The sequence below is a fragment of the Xenopus tropicalis genome, chromosome 4, assembly GCF_000004195.4.
Source record: "Xenopus tropicalis strain Nigerian chromosome 4, UCB_Xtro_10.0, whole genome shotgun sequence".
NCBI lineage: Eukaryota > Metazoa > Chordata > Amphibia > Anura > Pipidae > Xenopus > Xenopus tropicalis.
This window is the reverse complement of record NC_030680.2, coordinates 97,934,330-97,951,912: the sequence shown is the minus strand read 5'-3', so window position 1 is coordinate 97,951,912 and position 17,583 is coordinate 97,934,330. Positions and strand designations below refer to the sequence as shown.

The 17,583-nt window shown below is 39.4% G+C and overlaps 1 protein-coding gene across 3 annotated transcripts in view; it reads left to right on the top strand.

Moving 5' to 3' along the window:
• Window positions 1–272: 272 nt before the first annotated feature.
• Window positions 273–17,583, top strand: part of rabgap1l (RAB GTPase activating protein 1-like) — a 165,956-nt gene continuing 148,645 nt past the window's right edge. The window contains exons 1-4 of one of the 3 annotated variants that reach the window (XM_012961192.3): window positions 273–387; window positions 11,858–12,017; window positions 12,427–12,622; window positions 14,803–15,013. In XM_012961192.3, coding sequence (XP_012816646.2) covers window positions 11,901–12,017; window positions 12,427–12,622; window positions 14,803–15,013 — 524 coding nt within the window. In that variant the 5' untranslated portion in view covers window positions 273–387; window positions 11,858–11,900. 3 annotated transcript variants of the gene reach the window in all.

Genomic DNA, 17,583 nt, shown 5'->3' with positions numbered 1-17,583 from the left:
CAGTAAAATTCACCCTCAAACTGAAGTGGGACACTGTTCCCAGACTACAAGTTCGCAGCCTGCCATTTTCTACAGCAAAGCAGCAGCCAAGGATCAATTATCACTTCTCCATTTGAATCTACTGCTCAATAACAATCAGCTAACTCTTGGCAGAGCGGGTCAGATGATCACGATGTTCTAAATGGCCTTGCCGGACATAGGCACTAAAATGCTGTACCGCTGGGTTGCGCATGCTCAGTTAGTCCCTCCCACAAGGCGGCTGTGTGACGCGTCAGTGCAATGACATACAGTCGTGATGCCACAATCTCGCGAGTTTAGGCTCGGGGCGTCGGGATTTTGTGTCAGACAGGAGGAAAGGAGCTCGCAATGAACAGCTGTACGGGAGGCGTAAGTAGCGATCCGGGAGTGCGGACTGTGTTAGGAAAGCTGGGAGTGTCTCTCTAAAAGCTGGACCATTTGGCCATACGCATTTTACTTGCAGTGGCCGCTACCCCCCCCCCCCCCGCTGTCAGCGAGCTGCGGACTTTAGTAAGTGAAGTTGGAACTTGCCCCGCAGCCTATCTGATCCCAGTCTCTAACGGGACTAAAACTTCTGTGACAACATGAGCAGTGGGGAATGATGTATTGGAGAATGATGTATTGGGGCAGAACAAGCAGGGACATGCTCCTCCCGCCCTCATTGCCGAAGTCTGCAGCTCACTGACAGCAGGGCCCCCGGTACCATTATATGCAGCAAAGCCGGGCCCCCCTTATCACTTAATATCTATGGGACCCGGGATGGCTTCTCCTTCTCACCTCCTCCATAGCATCCCTACCCGAGGCACAGGCAGCTCATTTCTGCACTATGTATGGGGGCACAGCTAAATCATTTTCCATGGTTTCTAAATGTGCTCTTAATCATTGCTGTGTGTTGCAAATTGCACACCAAGGGGCATATTTATTATAGTGTGTAAGGCAATATCACTGGTGATGTTGCACATAGCAACCAATAAGATCTTTGCTTTTCTAAATTGTAGGTGACTGTTAAAGTCTTATTGCTGGTTGGTTGTTATAGGTAACATCATCTGTGATATTGCCTTACACACTATAATAAATATATGCACTGTAATAAATATGCTCCTAAGGGATGCTCATGTTGTGTAAACACTGGGAGCACTACCCTCCATAAAGCATATGTCAGTATCATGCTGCAGCCTTTTAATGCTTTCACAGTGACACCCCCCCAGTAAAAGGGGTGCTTCTTTAAATTATTTTTATGTTGTAGAACGGACAATTGTTAGCAAGTTTTCAAAAGGTCTTTATTTGTTTTTATAAGTTTTGAATTATTTTCTACCTTCTTCTGAATCTTTCCAGCTTTAAATTGGGGTCACTGACCCAACATCTATTGCTCTGTGCTCTACAGTTTTATTGTAGTTGTTACTTTTTATTCTTTATCTTCCTGATTAGCCCCTCTTATTCATATTCCAGTCTCTAATTCAAACCACGTCCTGGTTGCTACTGTATTTTTGACAACCAGATAGCTACTAAAATTCCAAACTGAATAGTTGCTGAACAAAAAGCCTTGTTGATACCAGCTTGTGCTTCCAGTTTGCATAGTTTGTGTTTGGGTGCAGTATGTTCAGTGACATGGTGGTAGGTTAAAATATAATTATGGGTTGGCAGCCTGTGTCCAATTAGCACTTCTCACCCTGCTGTCCTTTACTAATTGAAATCCATGGATTTTCACTCCTGCAGTCAGAATGTGTTGTTATTGCTATTTGCTCCTTGATTGCCAGCCAATGCTCTACCTGAGAATAAGCAACAAGCCACTATAACAAAATCATGTTAAGGCAGTGTGATGATAAAGATTCTGCTTGGAATTAGAGTACAAAGCATGATATCCATACTTTAAGTGCATCATAACTTTTATTCTTCTAATGCAGTGATCTTAAATTTCATGGGCAGAAATGTCATTTTGATCATAATCTGTATGGCATTGGATGTCATTTCACTTCAGATGTTTGAATATGGCAGAATTTGATTCAGTTTCCACAAAGGTCCAGTTTGATAAGTGCTGTGAGCAATTATCTTTGAATGCTACTAGATATCTTTTTTTAAGTCCCAGTCACATTGGCTCCTCTGAGAATAGAACCCCCTAGGTTAATTTTATTTTAAATATAATTTCTGTGTTGGGTTGCACATATTTTATGCTTGTGCAGTTTCCTTTAAGCTCCAGTTTGGCAAGGGTGAGACTTCCTCTTGTGCAGTGTTTATGGGATATTTGTAACTGGCTACTCCTCTGGCTTGCAGGGAGCACACAGAATGAGGTCCTGTCTCTTGTCACTTTGGAAAGCAGTGGAGGCTGAAGAAGTGTGAGATATCTCAGAGAAGCAGAAATCAAGTTCTGTTATTGGTCTGGAACTATCACAAAGGAGTTCTTCCTGTGCTTGTGTGGGTTTTCTGTTGCCTGTGTGGTTATTCTGTTCCTACCAAACTCCAAAATATAGACAATTGGGTAATAGCTTTTGGCCAGAAAACACTGTGTGCTATATTATTATTAACATTTATTTATAAAGCGCCAACATATTCCGCAGCGCTGTACTTAAGGACGAAATCCACCCCATTTGCCGAGTGATGTTCAGATTCTATTGCTGTGCTATGGGGGCACTTTTGCTCTGCAGTTCTATAGATTGATATTGAAAGTGCTGTCTAAATGTAGGATCCCTGGAAACAAGGCACTTGTTTGAACACGTTGGGGTAATTCTCACTTCTAGGCTACCAAATTTACTTAACATCAGTGATACATATCAGTGCATTCAATTATATATATAAAATACATACCACCCAAATGTAATCCAGACAAACAAAAAGAATACATGTATCTGCTTCCTTGTATTCTTTTTGTTTGTCTGGATTACATTTGGGTGGGGTATGTATTATAATATATAATTGAATGCACTGATATGTATCACTGATGTTAAGTAAATTTGTATGCTCTACATCTTTATAAAGGAGAATCTCTTTTCTGTAAATACCACTGTGTGTTATGTGAGTGTGCAAGCCTATTATGGCTAACTTGTTTGAACAACAACTGAAAATTCGATATCCTGAACAAGATAAAGTGGAGCAGAGATTTACACTTTGTTTGGTTTATCTTGTTTTTTTATAAAAAGTTATGATAATGATACAAAGTTGAGATTTACACTCGGTCTTTGCAACCTTACCAACAAGAGATAACTTTACATTTAGGGTGAAGACACAGGAGCTACTTAGTAGCAGCTACTGTCATGACTACTAAACACCAGAAAATACGCTGCCATAGATAATACTGAGAATTTCCTCTGCTAAAACACACGTAGAGCCAATTATCAGTAAATTATCATGATTGTCTATTTTTGTAGCCGTGACAAGTAGTTGCTACTAGAAGCTCTGTGTCTTAGGCCAGTGGCACACGTTTTGATTTATCGGGCGCCCACGATAAATCTTCACTATTGTGGGCGACTAATCTCCCTGACATGCCATCCGACCGGCAAGAATGTAAATTGTTGGTGGGATGGCATACACGTCGCTTCAGTTTTCCGAAGTCACCCAAAGTTTCCTTGCGAGGCAACTTCGGGCGACCAAATCGATGCGTATACCATCCCACCGGCGATTTACATTCTTGCCGGTCGGGTAGCATGTCGGGGAAATTAGTTGCCCGAAACTGTGAAGATTTATCGCAGGCGGCCAATTAATCACACAGTGTGCCACTGCCCTAAGACACAGAGCTACAAGTAGCAGCTACTTGTCACGCAGGCAAAGTATGATTGTTCCCGAATACCAGAAATTCGTATTCTTTCTAAGATTTCGTACTGTGCGTATTTTTGCAACTTTTGCGTACATTGCGACAATTTGCGCAACAATTTGTGCGACAAAATCGTATAAGCTTCGTTACCGTGACTTTCCTTGGGCCACGTTGGAGCTGCAGAGTGCCATTAAGTCCTATGGGAGGCTTCCAAAAACATGCACAGAAGGATCGAAGTCAGAAAGGTTTTCCTGCTGTTTATGATCATTCGGATACGAAAAATTTGTGACTTTTGGAACGCCATTACGATATTATTGTGACTATTACAATTTTTTCCTAAGCATTTTCGTGATATTTCTGATCATCAGAAATGATCATATTTAATCCGAATTTTACCCATTTTGCGATTCGAACTCGTACTTTGATGAATCTGCCCCTTAGTGTTAGGAAGAGACAGAATAGAAAAAACAGTGATTTCAAGTACAGCTCATAAGGATCAGTTGCATACTTGCTTAAAGTACCTATGTCTACAAGATATTAAATGTTTCTTTTTAACTGAACTTCTCCATTGAAAATGCCACTACCTCATTTCTTTATAGTAGATGTATTGTTACATATATGTTACAAAACAATATATGTATTGTGCCTATATGTTACAAAACAATAAATGTATTGTGTCTATATGTCACAAAAAGCACAGCCCAGGGATTTTTTTTTTAAACACATAGGCACAATCTGTCCTTCCTGGATGACATGTTCAACTTTGTAGTTTTTTTTTGTTGCACTTTGCATTTCTCTGGGTGGGGATGGCGTGTGAGAGGCTGTATGAGAATATAAAATGTATAATCCTACATGATGTCTTGTTTCCACCACAGCATTTCATCCAACACTTGGGGGCACATTTACTAATCCACGAATCCGAATCACGAATGGGAAAAAATCGGATTGGAAACGAAAATTTCTGAAGATCGCAAATTTCACGAAAGTGCTTACGAAAAATCGTATTAGTCACGAAAATATCGTATTGGCGATCCAAAAGTCACGAAATTTTCGTACCGAACAATTGTAAACAGTGGTAAAACCTTTCCGATTTTTTCTTGCAAGCGTCCGAAAAAGTTGTGCGGCGTACGAAAAAGTCGTCCGGACGCCCGAAAAAATCGGCAAAAAATACACTCGGAGCTTTCGCACGAACGCTCGAGCATTCGTGCCTTTGTAAATGTGCCCCTTGGTGAAACTAATCAGATAACATTTTGCTAATTAATTCTTTTTAGAATAGGGTGGGTTGTTTAGTCTCTAATCAGATTTGACACGTATGTGGGGGTCATTTTGATGTGTAGTATTCAGAAAATTATGTCTGACTATCACCTAACTTCCCCCTAATCTTTAGGAGGGTTGCAAGGAATCCCAGAGCATTAGCAATTTGTCCTTTGGCACTACCTTCATCTTTGTAGCACCAGCCCATTGCACATGCTTGTAAATGTTAGATGCAGTTAGGCTGGTGTTGCAGCCTATACATGAAACCTGCAGTGCCAAGGAGCAAAAACACCATGCCAGTGGCATTGTAGTAAGGATGGACAGGCGATGACAACAAGGAATTGACTGCTTGTGCTTTATGAGCAATTTGCATCTCAGAAATACAGAAGCCATCCCAAGGGGGTTCATAGTGCTCTGCCTGACTGGACCCCTTGAGGTCCAAGTACTTCAGACAAAATAGAATTAGTGCCCATGTTAAAAGAAGAATCTTGTCTGTTCACGCCCCAATTCACCTAGGCCATACCTAATGTTTTGGGGGTCTCACACCTTTTTAGGTCCCCAGTATGGAGGGGCTCCTGATGGGACTTCCACCTTTCTCTCCTATTTTATTAAGGCATTGGCAGATCTGCATATTTCTTTGCAGTTTAATTCATATCTACTTTTTCAGGCCATTAGTTTAAAGAGTGGCTTGAATTCTGTTTGACTTTCAATACGCAAGGTCAGATTGGACAGTATTTGAATGCTTTAACCCCTGGGCTGATCAGTCTGATAACACCAAAGCTAACCCATGTTTAGCTGCTATAAGAGGAGGCTCATAGCATAACCTAATGACCTATTTAGTTAAAGACTTCTGTGTGTTGTTTTTTTCTGAATATAGAATTGCAGGAGTGGAACCTTTGATCATTAGCTGCAAATGTTAAATACATTTAATTACAGCCTGGATGTGCTTCAGAAGTGCTTTATTTCATTTGTAGACTGATTTAATTGAATTTAAATACGATAACTGTTTTTTTCCAAATTGCTTTGGAAAGGGGTGTTTCACATTTAAATACACATCTTTTGTAATGCGATGAAGTCTCATTTCTGTGGCATTGTAACAGTTCAGGTTGTAAACCCTGATATGATGATTTGTTAATGAGTAAACCCCATATCACTATAGTGTGGGAAACCCTGCATTAGAACAGAGAAAATGCAGTGAGTTTTTGTTTGGCCCATAATTTCTGTTATTAGCGTTTGCCGATATGGCGAATTAAGTTATTGAGTGAAATGTGCTGATGCTTGAACCTTATACTTGGCATATCTGTTTTACTGTAAGTGAGATCCAGCATCGGCCAGAGTTTTAGTTTCAATTTCAATGTTACTGGATCATTTTTTTTTATTTTTTTTTTTTAAATGACCAAATATAATTTTTGTTTCATTTGTTTCTTCATCTACATTTAGGTTTTGTTTGAAAACCAGATGATGTTTTAGGTCACATTCATATAGAAAATTTTAAAGGGTTCACAAACTTTCCAGAAACGCTGTATTATTGATAGTATAACTTGTAAAGAAGGATAGTATTTTTTCAAGCACCACTGTATATCAGTAACTAATATCTTGCCTTTTAAACTTCAACTTAGTTCTTAGTAATTATTTTAATATGATCAAGTCTGGAACATTACAACATGATAAGATATTGGCTGGCATTTATAACTCTTCCACATACAACTAGATCATTGTTTCATATTCTCCGAAGTTTCTTTGTTGGGTGTTTTTCTGCTTCTTGGTGGGAATAACCATGGAGTCCTTAGTAATTTGTGGCTGTGTTTTCTTTTAAATAAATGTGGCTTTTTACTTTGGGTTGGAAATTTTTAAGGTGGGGTTTTGTCTGCAGCCTGCATAGTCACTGGCACTTCTCCAGGCTGCCTAGTCAGACTAGCGTTATGATTTCATCATTTGGAATGGATATTTTAAAAGAAAATGTTTCTTGTTAATAGTGTGTTTGCTGTGTTTTTAATAACTGTAAAAGATATATTGTTATAAAAAAAACAGCAAGATAAAGTTTCTTGAGCAGATTCCTTTAAATATAAACTTTATTTTTGTGTTACTGTATCATGCAATCATCATTTTGTTGACCATTTTCTTAGCAAAGCTAGACTGCAGTTAATGTAATTAATTATAAGGGCTTGCAGATGTAAGATGCTTGCTTTTGTCTTTTTACCTTGCTTTTTATTTTTAAGCTGTAGATGTTTTTTCCTCCTCCTAGAAAATAACAGTGTTGTCATTGCACTGAACCATCTTGATCAATATATATAAAGCACTTAATAGAGGTCTCCTCCCAGAAACCTTTTTTGTAAAACAAAATATAATTCTAAGCAAATTTACAATACAATAAAAACATTTTACCGATTGTATGGGGTTATGTAATAAAATGCCCCGGAGCAAAATCATGGCAGCCAATCACCATGTGGAATTAAGGGCTCTGGCACACGGGGGAGATTAGTCGCCCGCGATAAAATTCCCTGTTCGCGGGCGACTAATCTCCCCGAGTTGCCTACCCCTGCCATCCCACCGGCGAACATGTAAGTCGCCGGCGGGATGGCAGACGCGGCGGGGCGATTTCCGGAAATCGCCGAAAAAGACTCGCGAAATACGTTCTTTTTTTACCGAAAAGCACGAAAAACTTGTGAATTTTTCTTTGAAACTTTTCACATACATCTCGAAATGCTCTATCATTTAGAAAAAATTCAAATTTAGTTAATGGGCCCCTAGGTTTGCCCAGGTATAGTAACCCATAGCAACTAATCAGAAGGTAGGCTTTACAGGTCACATGTTTAAAGGCAAACATATTATTAACTTGATCTTTATTACACAAGAGGGGGTTGTTCTGATGCAATCTATTCCTCTCATCAGGATAATACACTAAACGTAAAATGTCAGGAATTGATTACCAAAATTTGTTGCATTGAGATCTCTGTCCATTAATATTTGTATCGCTCAAATACACAAATCCATTGCAAAGGGTGCAGGAGTAGCAAGATCCTTGCATTCTCCAAAGCACAATTGTTCCCCAATCTGTGTGCTATAAGTTCCTTGCTGGGAGAGTTGCACTATTTAGTTCTGTGCACATACTTTAAAATATATGGGTGCTAACAATACTTGACAACCTAGTAACTTTATTTTCCGGTTACAGGAAATCCTGCTCCAATTTTTTTTTGTTACTGGGACATTGCTGCATTTTACTTTATGCTTACAGATTTGTTCACTGTTTGCCAAGTTTTACATAAGGTTGCCACCATATAAAGAAAAGAAAGAGCTTTTAAGCATTGCTCTGAGCTGTTTGCTGTAGACAAAATATACTAATTATACTAAACAAGAGATAACATATAAAGATCAAGACAAGGTAGCTAGGTGTTCTGTTTAAGAACAATATAGCACCTTATTCATATAATAATATCCAAATATTAATATAAATAAGGCTTTGTGTTTAAAATTGTGTCAATGTATTCTACTGGACATTTACAGGTACAGGTATGGGATCACTTATCTGGAAACCCGTTATCCAGAAAGTTCCTAATTACAGAAAGGCCATCTACCATAGACTCAATTATAAGCAAATAATTCTAATGTTCTAAAAATGATTTTCTTTTCTCTGTAATTAGAAACCAGTACCTTGTACTTGATCCCAACTAAGTTATAATTAATCCTTATTGCAGGCAAAAATCAATATTTAAATGATTTTTAGCAAACTTAATTTATGGAGATCCAAATTATGGAAAGATCCCTTATGCGGAAAACCCCAGGTCCTGAGCATTCTGGATAAGATACCTGTATTTTTTTTCTGTTTTCTCTTTTTTTTTTTTTCCTCAGAAGGCTTCTAACAAAGTTGGCAGCTCCAGAGCTGGTGAAAATGATTATTTCCTGTAGAAGGCTGGGAACTATATTTTTGGCAAAACGTATTTACCATGTCAAATGGTTTTTGTAAACTATGTTAGGTTAGTAATCAAAGGAATTAGAAGGTTCCCAGGAAGGTCACTCAAAGACTCATTATAGAATTTATGAAAACAATATAAATAGGCACATGTATCTAAACCCGCTTCTACATGGTTGTGCTGAGTGCCTGTTTACTCAGAAAATCGTGTGCAAGTGAGCCACCCTCAATAGGGATGTAGCGAACATCGCCAAAAATGTTCGCGAACCCGTTCGCGGACTTTCGCCTAAACTCGCGAATATTCGCGAACTTTGCGAACCCCATAGACTTCAATGGGAAGGCGAACTTTAAAACCTAGAAAAGCCATTTCTGGCCAGAAAACTGATTTTAAAGTTGTTTAAAGGGTGCCACGACCTGGACAGTGGCATGCAGGAGGGGGATCAAGCAAAAATTTATCTGAAAAATACTTTGTAAAAAAAACGCCAAAAAATAACGCCAAAAAAAACCCCCAAAAAAAGCCAAAAAATAACGCCAAAAAAAAACGCAAGCTATTCCTATGTATACGCAAAGGCGAAAAAACGCGGCGCAAAAAAAAAAAAAAAACGCAGCGAACATCGCCAAAAGTTCGCGAATTTGCGGACTTGCGAACACCCGATGTTCGCGCTAATTAGTTCGCCGGTGAACAGTTAGCTACATATCTAACCCTCAATTGCTGCAGCAAACTTTTCCATAAAGAATCAGGCGCAGACATCATTTTGACGCCAAATGCTAGAAGTGATGTTAACTGGACTGCAATTGTATTCTGTATATACAGACTCCATACTATCAAATGCTAAGTTGTCAATATCCGAACAGGAGTCCACAAAAAAAAAAATCAGTAGTACAGATAGAGAGTCCACCATATTCAAGCAATATAGATACAAAAGCCTCTATATCCCAGCAGAGCTCAAGGTGTTAATTAACAGAAATAAAGATAAAGAGCCCCCAGTTTACAGACTTTACAGAAACATTGCTCCCAAGGACCAAAATTAAAAATACGTGACCACCAGTGTGCAAGCAGTACAGATGAATATACCCATGTGTCAAAGCAGTCAAATTTAATTCCAGTGTCTTTTTTTTTAAATCATTTATTTATTTTATTTACAAGCTCAAAAATTAAGCTTATTATAAGCATATTTGAATAATAAAACAATATCAAAACAATATTTTCTTGTGTGTATTGTTTTCTTGTTCCTTTTTTTTTTTGTCTACCCCAAACCATTCTATTTCTTCACTGCCTAATTTTCCAGTACTCTTCATATGGCTGCTATTATGTGTAAATATGACTTGTGGACAAACTGGGTTTAAAACTTCCCTTCTAACCTCACCTAAACAGCAGAGGCCCATAAGGACTGACTCCCCTTATGGATAGCGTACTGAATACACCCACAGCAAAATTACTCAGTTATTAGAGGTATAGATATAGACTTAACACTCTGTGAGTGCAAACACTTCTGGCATATTTGACTGTTGACTTATGCGCCATGTAATGCAAATATGATTCTAATGTACATGTTACCTCTGCCGTGATTTACATTATAATTTAAATTTTGTTATATGGGTATAGGACCCGTTATCCAGAATGCTTGGGACCAAAGGTATTTTGGATAAGGGGTCTTTCCATAATTTGAATCTAAATACCCTAAGTATACAAAAAAATCAATAAAACATTAATTAAACCCTATAGGATTGTTTTGCATCCAATAAGGATTAATTATATCTTAGTTGGGATCAAATACAAGCTACTGTTTTATTGTTGCAGAAAATCAACTTTAAAAATCTGAATAACTTGATTAAAATAGAGTCTATGGGAGAAAGGCTTTCTGTAATTCAGAGCTTTTTGGACATTGGGTTTCTGGATAACGGAACCCATACCTGTACTACTTCCTGACTAATCCCTTTGTGTTGCGTTATTTTGTTTAGCTTTGTATTGTTTTACTTTTTCTTTTCATTTATGGCTTTGTGCTTGTGTTAAAAAAATCAGTAAACATGTTAAAAGAGAAATTCAACTGGCTGCTGTTTTAATTAATTGGGCCTCTTAGGAGACAGAAGTTCCCTATGCTAAAGAACTCCTTCTGTTTGGGGATCAGATCTGGGAAGGATAAAAAACAGAAGTGCCACAAATAAAATTGGCAGCCACCAACCCACTGCACACCTCTGCTTTGATGATCTTGTAAAATGGAGCTGGGCAGTCCAGGGAATGATTTTGTTGTGGTTTAGCACAAGAGCTGCACTTTGAGAGGCTTTAACCAGCCCTAGTTGATGACAGCACTGGGTATGCACAGTGAGTAATATGCCCCTGCATATTATAGACATGCATTGATGTCCCAGACCATCAGTGAATTGTATATTGCAGCTAACAGGTTTTGGCATTTTAGAGGAAAAGTAAAAACAAAAAACAAAAACAAAACCTTTTAATTAATTAGTCTATAATTTACACAGGCAGATGATGAAACAAAGAAAAGTAAAATATCCTCAGGGTGGATTGAGTTCCCGTGAGTCTTTTATGATGTAACTGAGTTACATCAGATGTCCCAAATATGAATGAACAGCCAGAAAGTACATCTGTAACGCCGTACTAGGAATTAATTTCTGTCGCATTTCTGCTTGATGCCTAAGGGTGATATAGATAGAAGTGCATTAATTATTTTTCCAACTAGCCGGGTCTGGTGATATCCATAATATCCGTGTTGTTCCAAATGCCTTTAGTGGGTGTGTAGGTTTTTGTATTTGCTGAAGAGTAATTGTCAATACACCTATAGTTGTACCCCTGTTTGGCCCACCTCTGGGGAATACACGTTTTCAGCTACATAAATTCCTAATGTTTAAGATCTCTATTAATTTCTAATGAACTAAATGTTTTGGGGGTTTTTTTTAAAACTGTTTTTCAGTGGTTCAGGCATTGATCCATATTACAATCACCGCATAGCAGTAATGGAAAAAAAATCTTCAGTTCAAAATTCCAGTGATGACTCTGTGTCAACTGTAAATAGTGAAGATTTTGTCTTGGTTGAAGGCTCCTCAGACTCAGAGGACAAACCAGAGTTCAAGGTATATTTATGACTTAATTAATTATTAAATGTTAGCCTTTGACTTTAGCGGTGCTATGTGTAGCATTAAATTTTATGCAGACACATTACAGCATTGTTTATAGTGATAGCCGTGACTCTTGCATCAGTCTGCTTCAGGGACAGGCAGATGTACTATTATGTTATCCCTGTTATGTTATCCAAATAAATTATGGATTTTCTAAAGTATCAATTCTCTTCTCTAATAGAAACAATAAAAGTTACTATAATTATATTTACTTTTTTATTTAGTCTAATTTGCGTGCTTCTTTTAATGTAACCTCTACATGAAGGTTGTCTCTATACAGCACTGTACTGTTTGTTTGTTTTTTTTTCACTTATCTGCTAACAAATGTTATTGATATTAACTGATATTTTTTGTTTTTTAACAGATAATGTCAAATGGAGATGAGCAGTTGGAAAAGGCAATGGAAGAGATCCTTCGAGATTCTGAAAAGACACAGAACAGCAACATGTTAAAAGAAACAATTACTGAAGAATTGTCTACTTTTCCAACAGCAAGTCATTTCTCTGATACTGGCACTAAAAATGTCCCTCTGACATTAATACTAGATCCCAAAAGCACAGGTAATTTAAGCCCCATGTTTCTTAATTGACTTTATTATTTAGAACAGGAAGCGACATTCATGTTTTGTTTCACCTAGGGGCATTTAAGAAGGTTCAAAATCAGTGGTGCTTTGAATCAGAAGGGAACAGGCAGGAGACTTGTTGGGGTGCATGTGAAGCAAAGTCTTTTATTGCTGCCCAGAGATTCCTGGGTTTGGAGCTGATCTAGATGAAGATTGGGCTGATTGGGCCACACACCCAATCTTCAGGCCCAATGTGAGGTGAATGTGTAGGGCCCAATTATTTCAGCAACCCTGGAGTCAGCTTTAACTGATAGCAGTTACTCTTTCTTACAGGATAATCAGTTGTTCTGCAGTAGGCAAGGTGTAATGAGTCTTAAGGTCCCCATACAATGGCGACATCGCCAAGCGAGCGGATCTTCTCCCGAACCCCCCACCTACTGGTGGGCGTTATCGGGAGAAACCAGGGTAATTCGATCGGTTCGCCCTGGGGCCAAACAATCGAATTATAATTCATAGGTAAAGTCTGTCTGGGGACCGCATCAACGAGCCGATGCGGTCCCCGATCCAACTAGATTTTCTAACCTGCCCGATCCAGATCTGGCCGATTTCAGGCCAGATATCCGTCAGGCAGGCCCGTCGGAAGTGCCCATACACGGGCCAATTAGCTGCCAAATCGGTCCAAGGGACAGATATCGGCAGCAACTATCGGCCCGTGTATTCATGACCAGAGGAGCAGTGTACAAAGTGAGCGAGATGGATTCCCTTTTAGTGAAGTAGTGGAAACACTAAATGCCATATAGTTTCCATACAGGATCAAAATACACGAGTCCTGTGTTTGTTCTCAGTATCTGGCCTGTGTTTCAGAGTAGAAAAATATTTTGATCTAATTGTACTAGGAGTTTTATTTGATTCTTGTAATGATTTTTCCCCCAATTGTTCTTTCTGCCCTTATGTAAAGCATGGCACTGTATAATAATGTACATTATTTCCTTTGATTCGGCTGAAAACCTTTTGCAGAATTTTATCTGCCAGAATATCTGTTTAAACTGATCAGTTAAAGGAGAAAGAAAGGTTAAAAACTAAAGGCCCCCATACACGGGCCGATAGAAGCTGCCGATATCAGTCCCTTGGACCGACTCTCATAGCCATAAGCACTTACAGCGAGCGGATCTTACCGTGTATGGGGACCTTAAGTAAGCTTTATCATAAATGTCTATGTAAATACAGCCATAAGCACTTACAGAAATGCTGCACTGACTTCTCTGTCAAAAGATTTGTTGTGTCTTTAATTCATGTGCCAGAGACACGGAGCTCTCTCCCCTCTCCTGCTCCCCCCTCCCTCAAGAATGCTAAGAACTCACTCCCCCCCCTTAGGAATGTGGATCTGAGCCAATCAGTAGGAAGCTGACTCAATGTCTTACAAACTGAGCATGTATACTTGGTCTCTGTCTCGGTGCAGGAGTGAGGCTTTATGGGAACTTTCTTTACACAGCTTAGTGTTTTTTCTTCCTGTTTGGCTTCTGATCATCTGAACAGGTGAAATATGGGGAGATTTAAGGGCACTGTTGAGACAACTTAAGGTATGCCTGCAGCTTGAGATGAACTCTTTATTAGCCTTTCCTTTAAGGGCTCTGGCACACAGGGAGACACAGATTTACATTCTCGCCGGTGGGGTGCATTTTGCCAGTGGGATGGGAGCGGGCGACTAGTGTCCCCGTGTGCCAGAGCCCTAAGCTTGTGCCGTTTCTAAAGTGATCCTAAATTTTGGATTAGGGGACAGACTAAAGAGTTAATAAACCCAGATAACGGGATTCCCAAATTTTTAAAAATTGTATTTACTTTTATGTGACTCTTTAAATGAAACTTTCTTTTACTACCAAAAATGCAGGTAGAATAAGTCCTGTCACAGTTGCTTTTTTTGGCTGTGTGCAAAGACCTTCTTTTGCAATTTTTTTAATAGTAGCTTCACTGAAACTGACAACACTCACTTTTGGCTCTAGAACTGGGGAGGGGGTGGTTTGTATATTAAGGATAAATTCCATTACAGAATTTATCACAGTCATGATATCTCTAGCTGAGATATCTGGATTTCACACACTGAGAGCTGATTGTTTATGCTGTTTAAATACTGAATCCTTAAGCAGTGTTTTTTTTTTTTTGCTTTGTTTTTTTTTGCAGAACTCCCTGTGCAAAGCACCACTGTTTTATCCCACCCACCAGAGGAAGAAAGTGTTTCATTTCACAAGCTTTGCTACTTAGGATGCATGAAAGTATCTGCCCCACGCAATGAAATTGAGGCCCTTCGTGCCATGGCTTCCATGAAAGCTCAGTGCATTGCACCTATCACTGTCACACTCTATGTACCAAATATACCAGAAGGATCTGTCAGGTGAGCTGAATGATAGAATTAATTCTTAAATTGCAAACTGTTTCTTAAAGGGAAACTCTGGCTTTCTGAACCATAATTTGTTAAAGAGCCCCACATAACACAAACCCCTATATACATATCACTGTGATATGTTCTTTTAAAAAGACTATTTTTATATGCTGAAATCCAGCTGCAAAATAAATCTCTTTATGAATTATTTGATATCCTAGCAGGGGAGGAGGGATTAAAACTTCTTCACAGTTTACAGACAGCATGGAGGACTACATAACCCATAAATGCATTGCACTGTGATGTTCCTTTACTCACTAACAGTTTGTGTGCAGGGCATTGTGGAATGTGGAGGATGCAGGCTGAAGGCACGCTGGGGACAGTCGACTGCTGTTACATTTTTTTTAGTTTTAAAAGTAGTCAGCCAGATCAGCAGGAGAACAGGTGGCCAGGCTTAGGTAACTGTTCCAAACCATATTATTAAATTTAAAATCATGACAAGATCATGACATCATTTTTTAGTGATGTATATTGCAAAGTTGCTCGAAATTATGTTTACTTTTAGAAAAGCTTAAATTGTATTTGGGTGGAGTGGAGTTCCCTTTCAAGAGAACTTATTTATGAACCAGTAGATGAAAGTACTGGTGGTTGCAAAACATACCCTTTGCCCTTGAGTAGTGCCCGGGCCTTGGGACCTGACTCTTGTCTCCCCTCCTGCTTCTCCCTCTTTCCTCCCTCCACCCACCCCTGCTATCAGCACTACTCGCACTGAGGGGAGAGGGCGGACCTCTGCCAGTGACAGGCAAGTTGAGGGAGGAGCAGGACAGAGCAGTGATGAGCCAGGTTTGCAGGTGAGCAGCAGAAGGTCCGGAACGTAGGATAAAAAGGCAGAAGAGGCACCTGATTGGCGTCCCCCCACTATTGCGCCATAGAAATGTGCCTCTTCTGTCTCCCCCTAGTTCCGAACCTACCATAATCTAGTGATTGTACAGTTTAAAATGCCAAGTGTTGGCACATCCCTTACAAGGCACAGAGCACTGTCCCCAACCCTGTCCTCAACATCTGCCTTGAGCTGAAATTAAAGGAACAGCAACACCAAAAATTTAAGTGTTTTAAAGTAATTAAAATATAATGTATTATTACCCTGCACTGGTAAAACTAGTGTGTTTGCTACAGGAACACTACTATAGTTTATATAAATGCCCTGCTGTGTAGCCATGGGGCAGCCATTCAAGCTGGAAGAAAGGAGAAAAGGCACAGGTTACATAGCAGATAACAGACAAGCTCTGTAGAATATAATGGGCTTTTATCTGTTATCTGCTAAGTAACCTGTGCCTTTTCTCCTTTAGGGTTCTGGCACACGGGGAGATTAGTCGCCCGCGACAAAACTCCCTGTTCGCGGGCGACTAATCTCCCTGGATTGCCATCCCACCGGCGAAAATGTAAATCGCCGGTGGGATGGGATACGCGGCGGCCGCATATGCCATCCCACCGGCGATTTACATTTTCACCGGTGGGATGGCATTTCGGGGAGATTAGTCGCCCGAGACATGGGAGATTTGTCGCGGGCGACTAATCTCCCCATGTGCCAGAGCCCTTAAGGGCAGTGGCACCGCGACAAATCTTCGTTACCGGGGGTGACTTATCTCCCTGCAATGCCATCCCACCGGCAAGAATGTAAATCGCCGGTGGGATGGCTTACAGGTTGCTACAATTTCCCGAAGTTGCCTTTCAAGGAAACAGAGCTACTAGTAGCTCTGTGTTTCTTCGCCCAAATGGTTGCCCCCATGGCTACACAGGAGCTTTGTTCATATAAACTATAGTAGTGTTTCAGAGGCAAACAACCCAGTTGTACCAGTGCAGGGCAACAGTACATTACATTGTAATTAATTTTATACACTTTTGTTTTTTGGTGTTACTGTTCCTTTAAGCACAGTACTCTTGACTCGCCTTGTTTTCACAGGTGATCCATAGAAGCATTATGTGATTGGCGTGCAGGAGCCAGTTGTTTCAGCCTGGAAATTTGTCTTATCGTAATCTCACTGGGTCTCTTTTATCAACAATGGGAAACTTGCACCTAGAGAATATCATATGGCAACCAATGAAATATTTGGTTACTTTATTCATGCAACAATCCGTGATAAGCATATTAATAGACTACATGCAGTCTTTTTAAATGCTTATCGCTGATTGGTTGCTATGCTGCTCAGATGCAGATTTCCCCATTGTTGATAAGTGACCCACTGATGAGCACTGATTAAGCTTATGTATTTAAATTGAATTTATCTTGCATCATTGTTACCATGCTCCTAACTAATCAGTAGGAAGTATTTTTCTGGTCACCTGTTTAAAAGAAAACAGAAAACTGCCTTTTATTACATTTGAGGGTTAGTACTCAATATATATAATAATGTAATCATTATCATAAATATAAAATGCAAGACTCATGGAAAATTGTGTGGCTACAGCTGCAGCCACTATTATGACATTCAGCCCTCCCCAGGGCATGACCTGTATGTTTTGTCTACACAGCAAGGCTTTCCTTAATAATTTACAGTTTATTTTATTAAGGACAAACAACT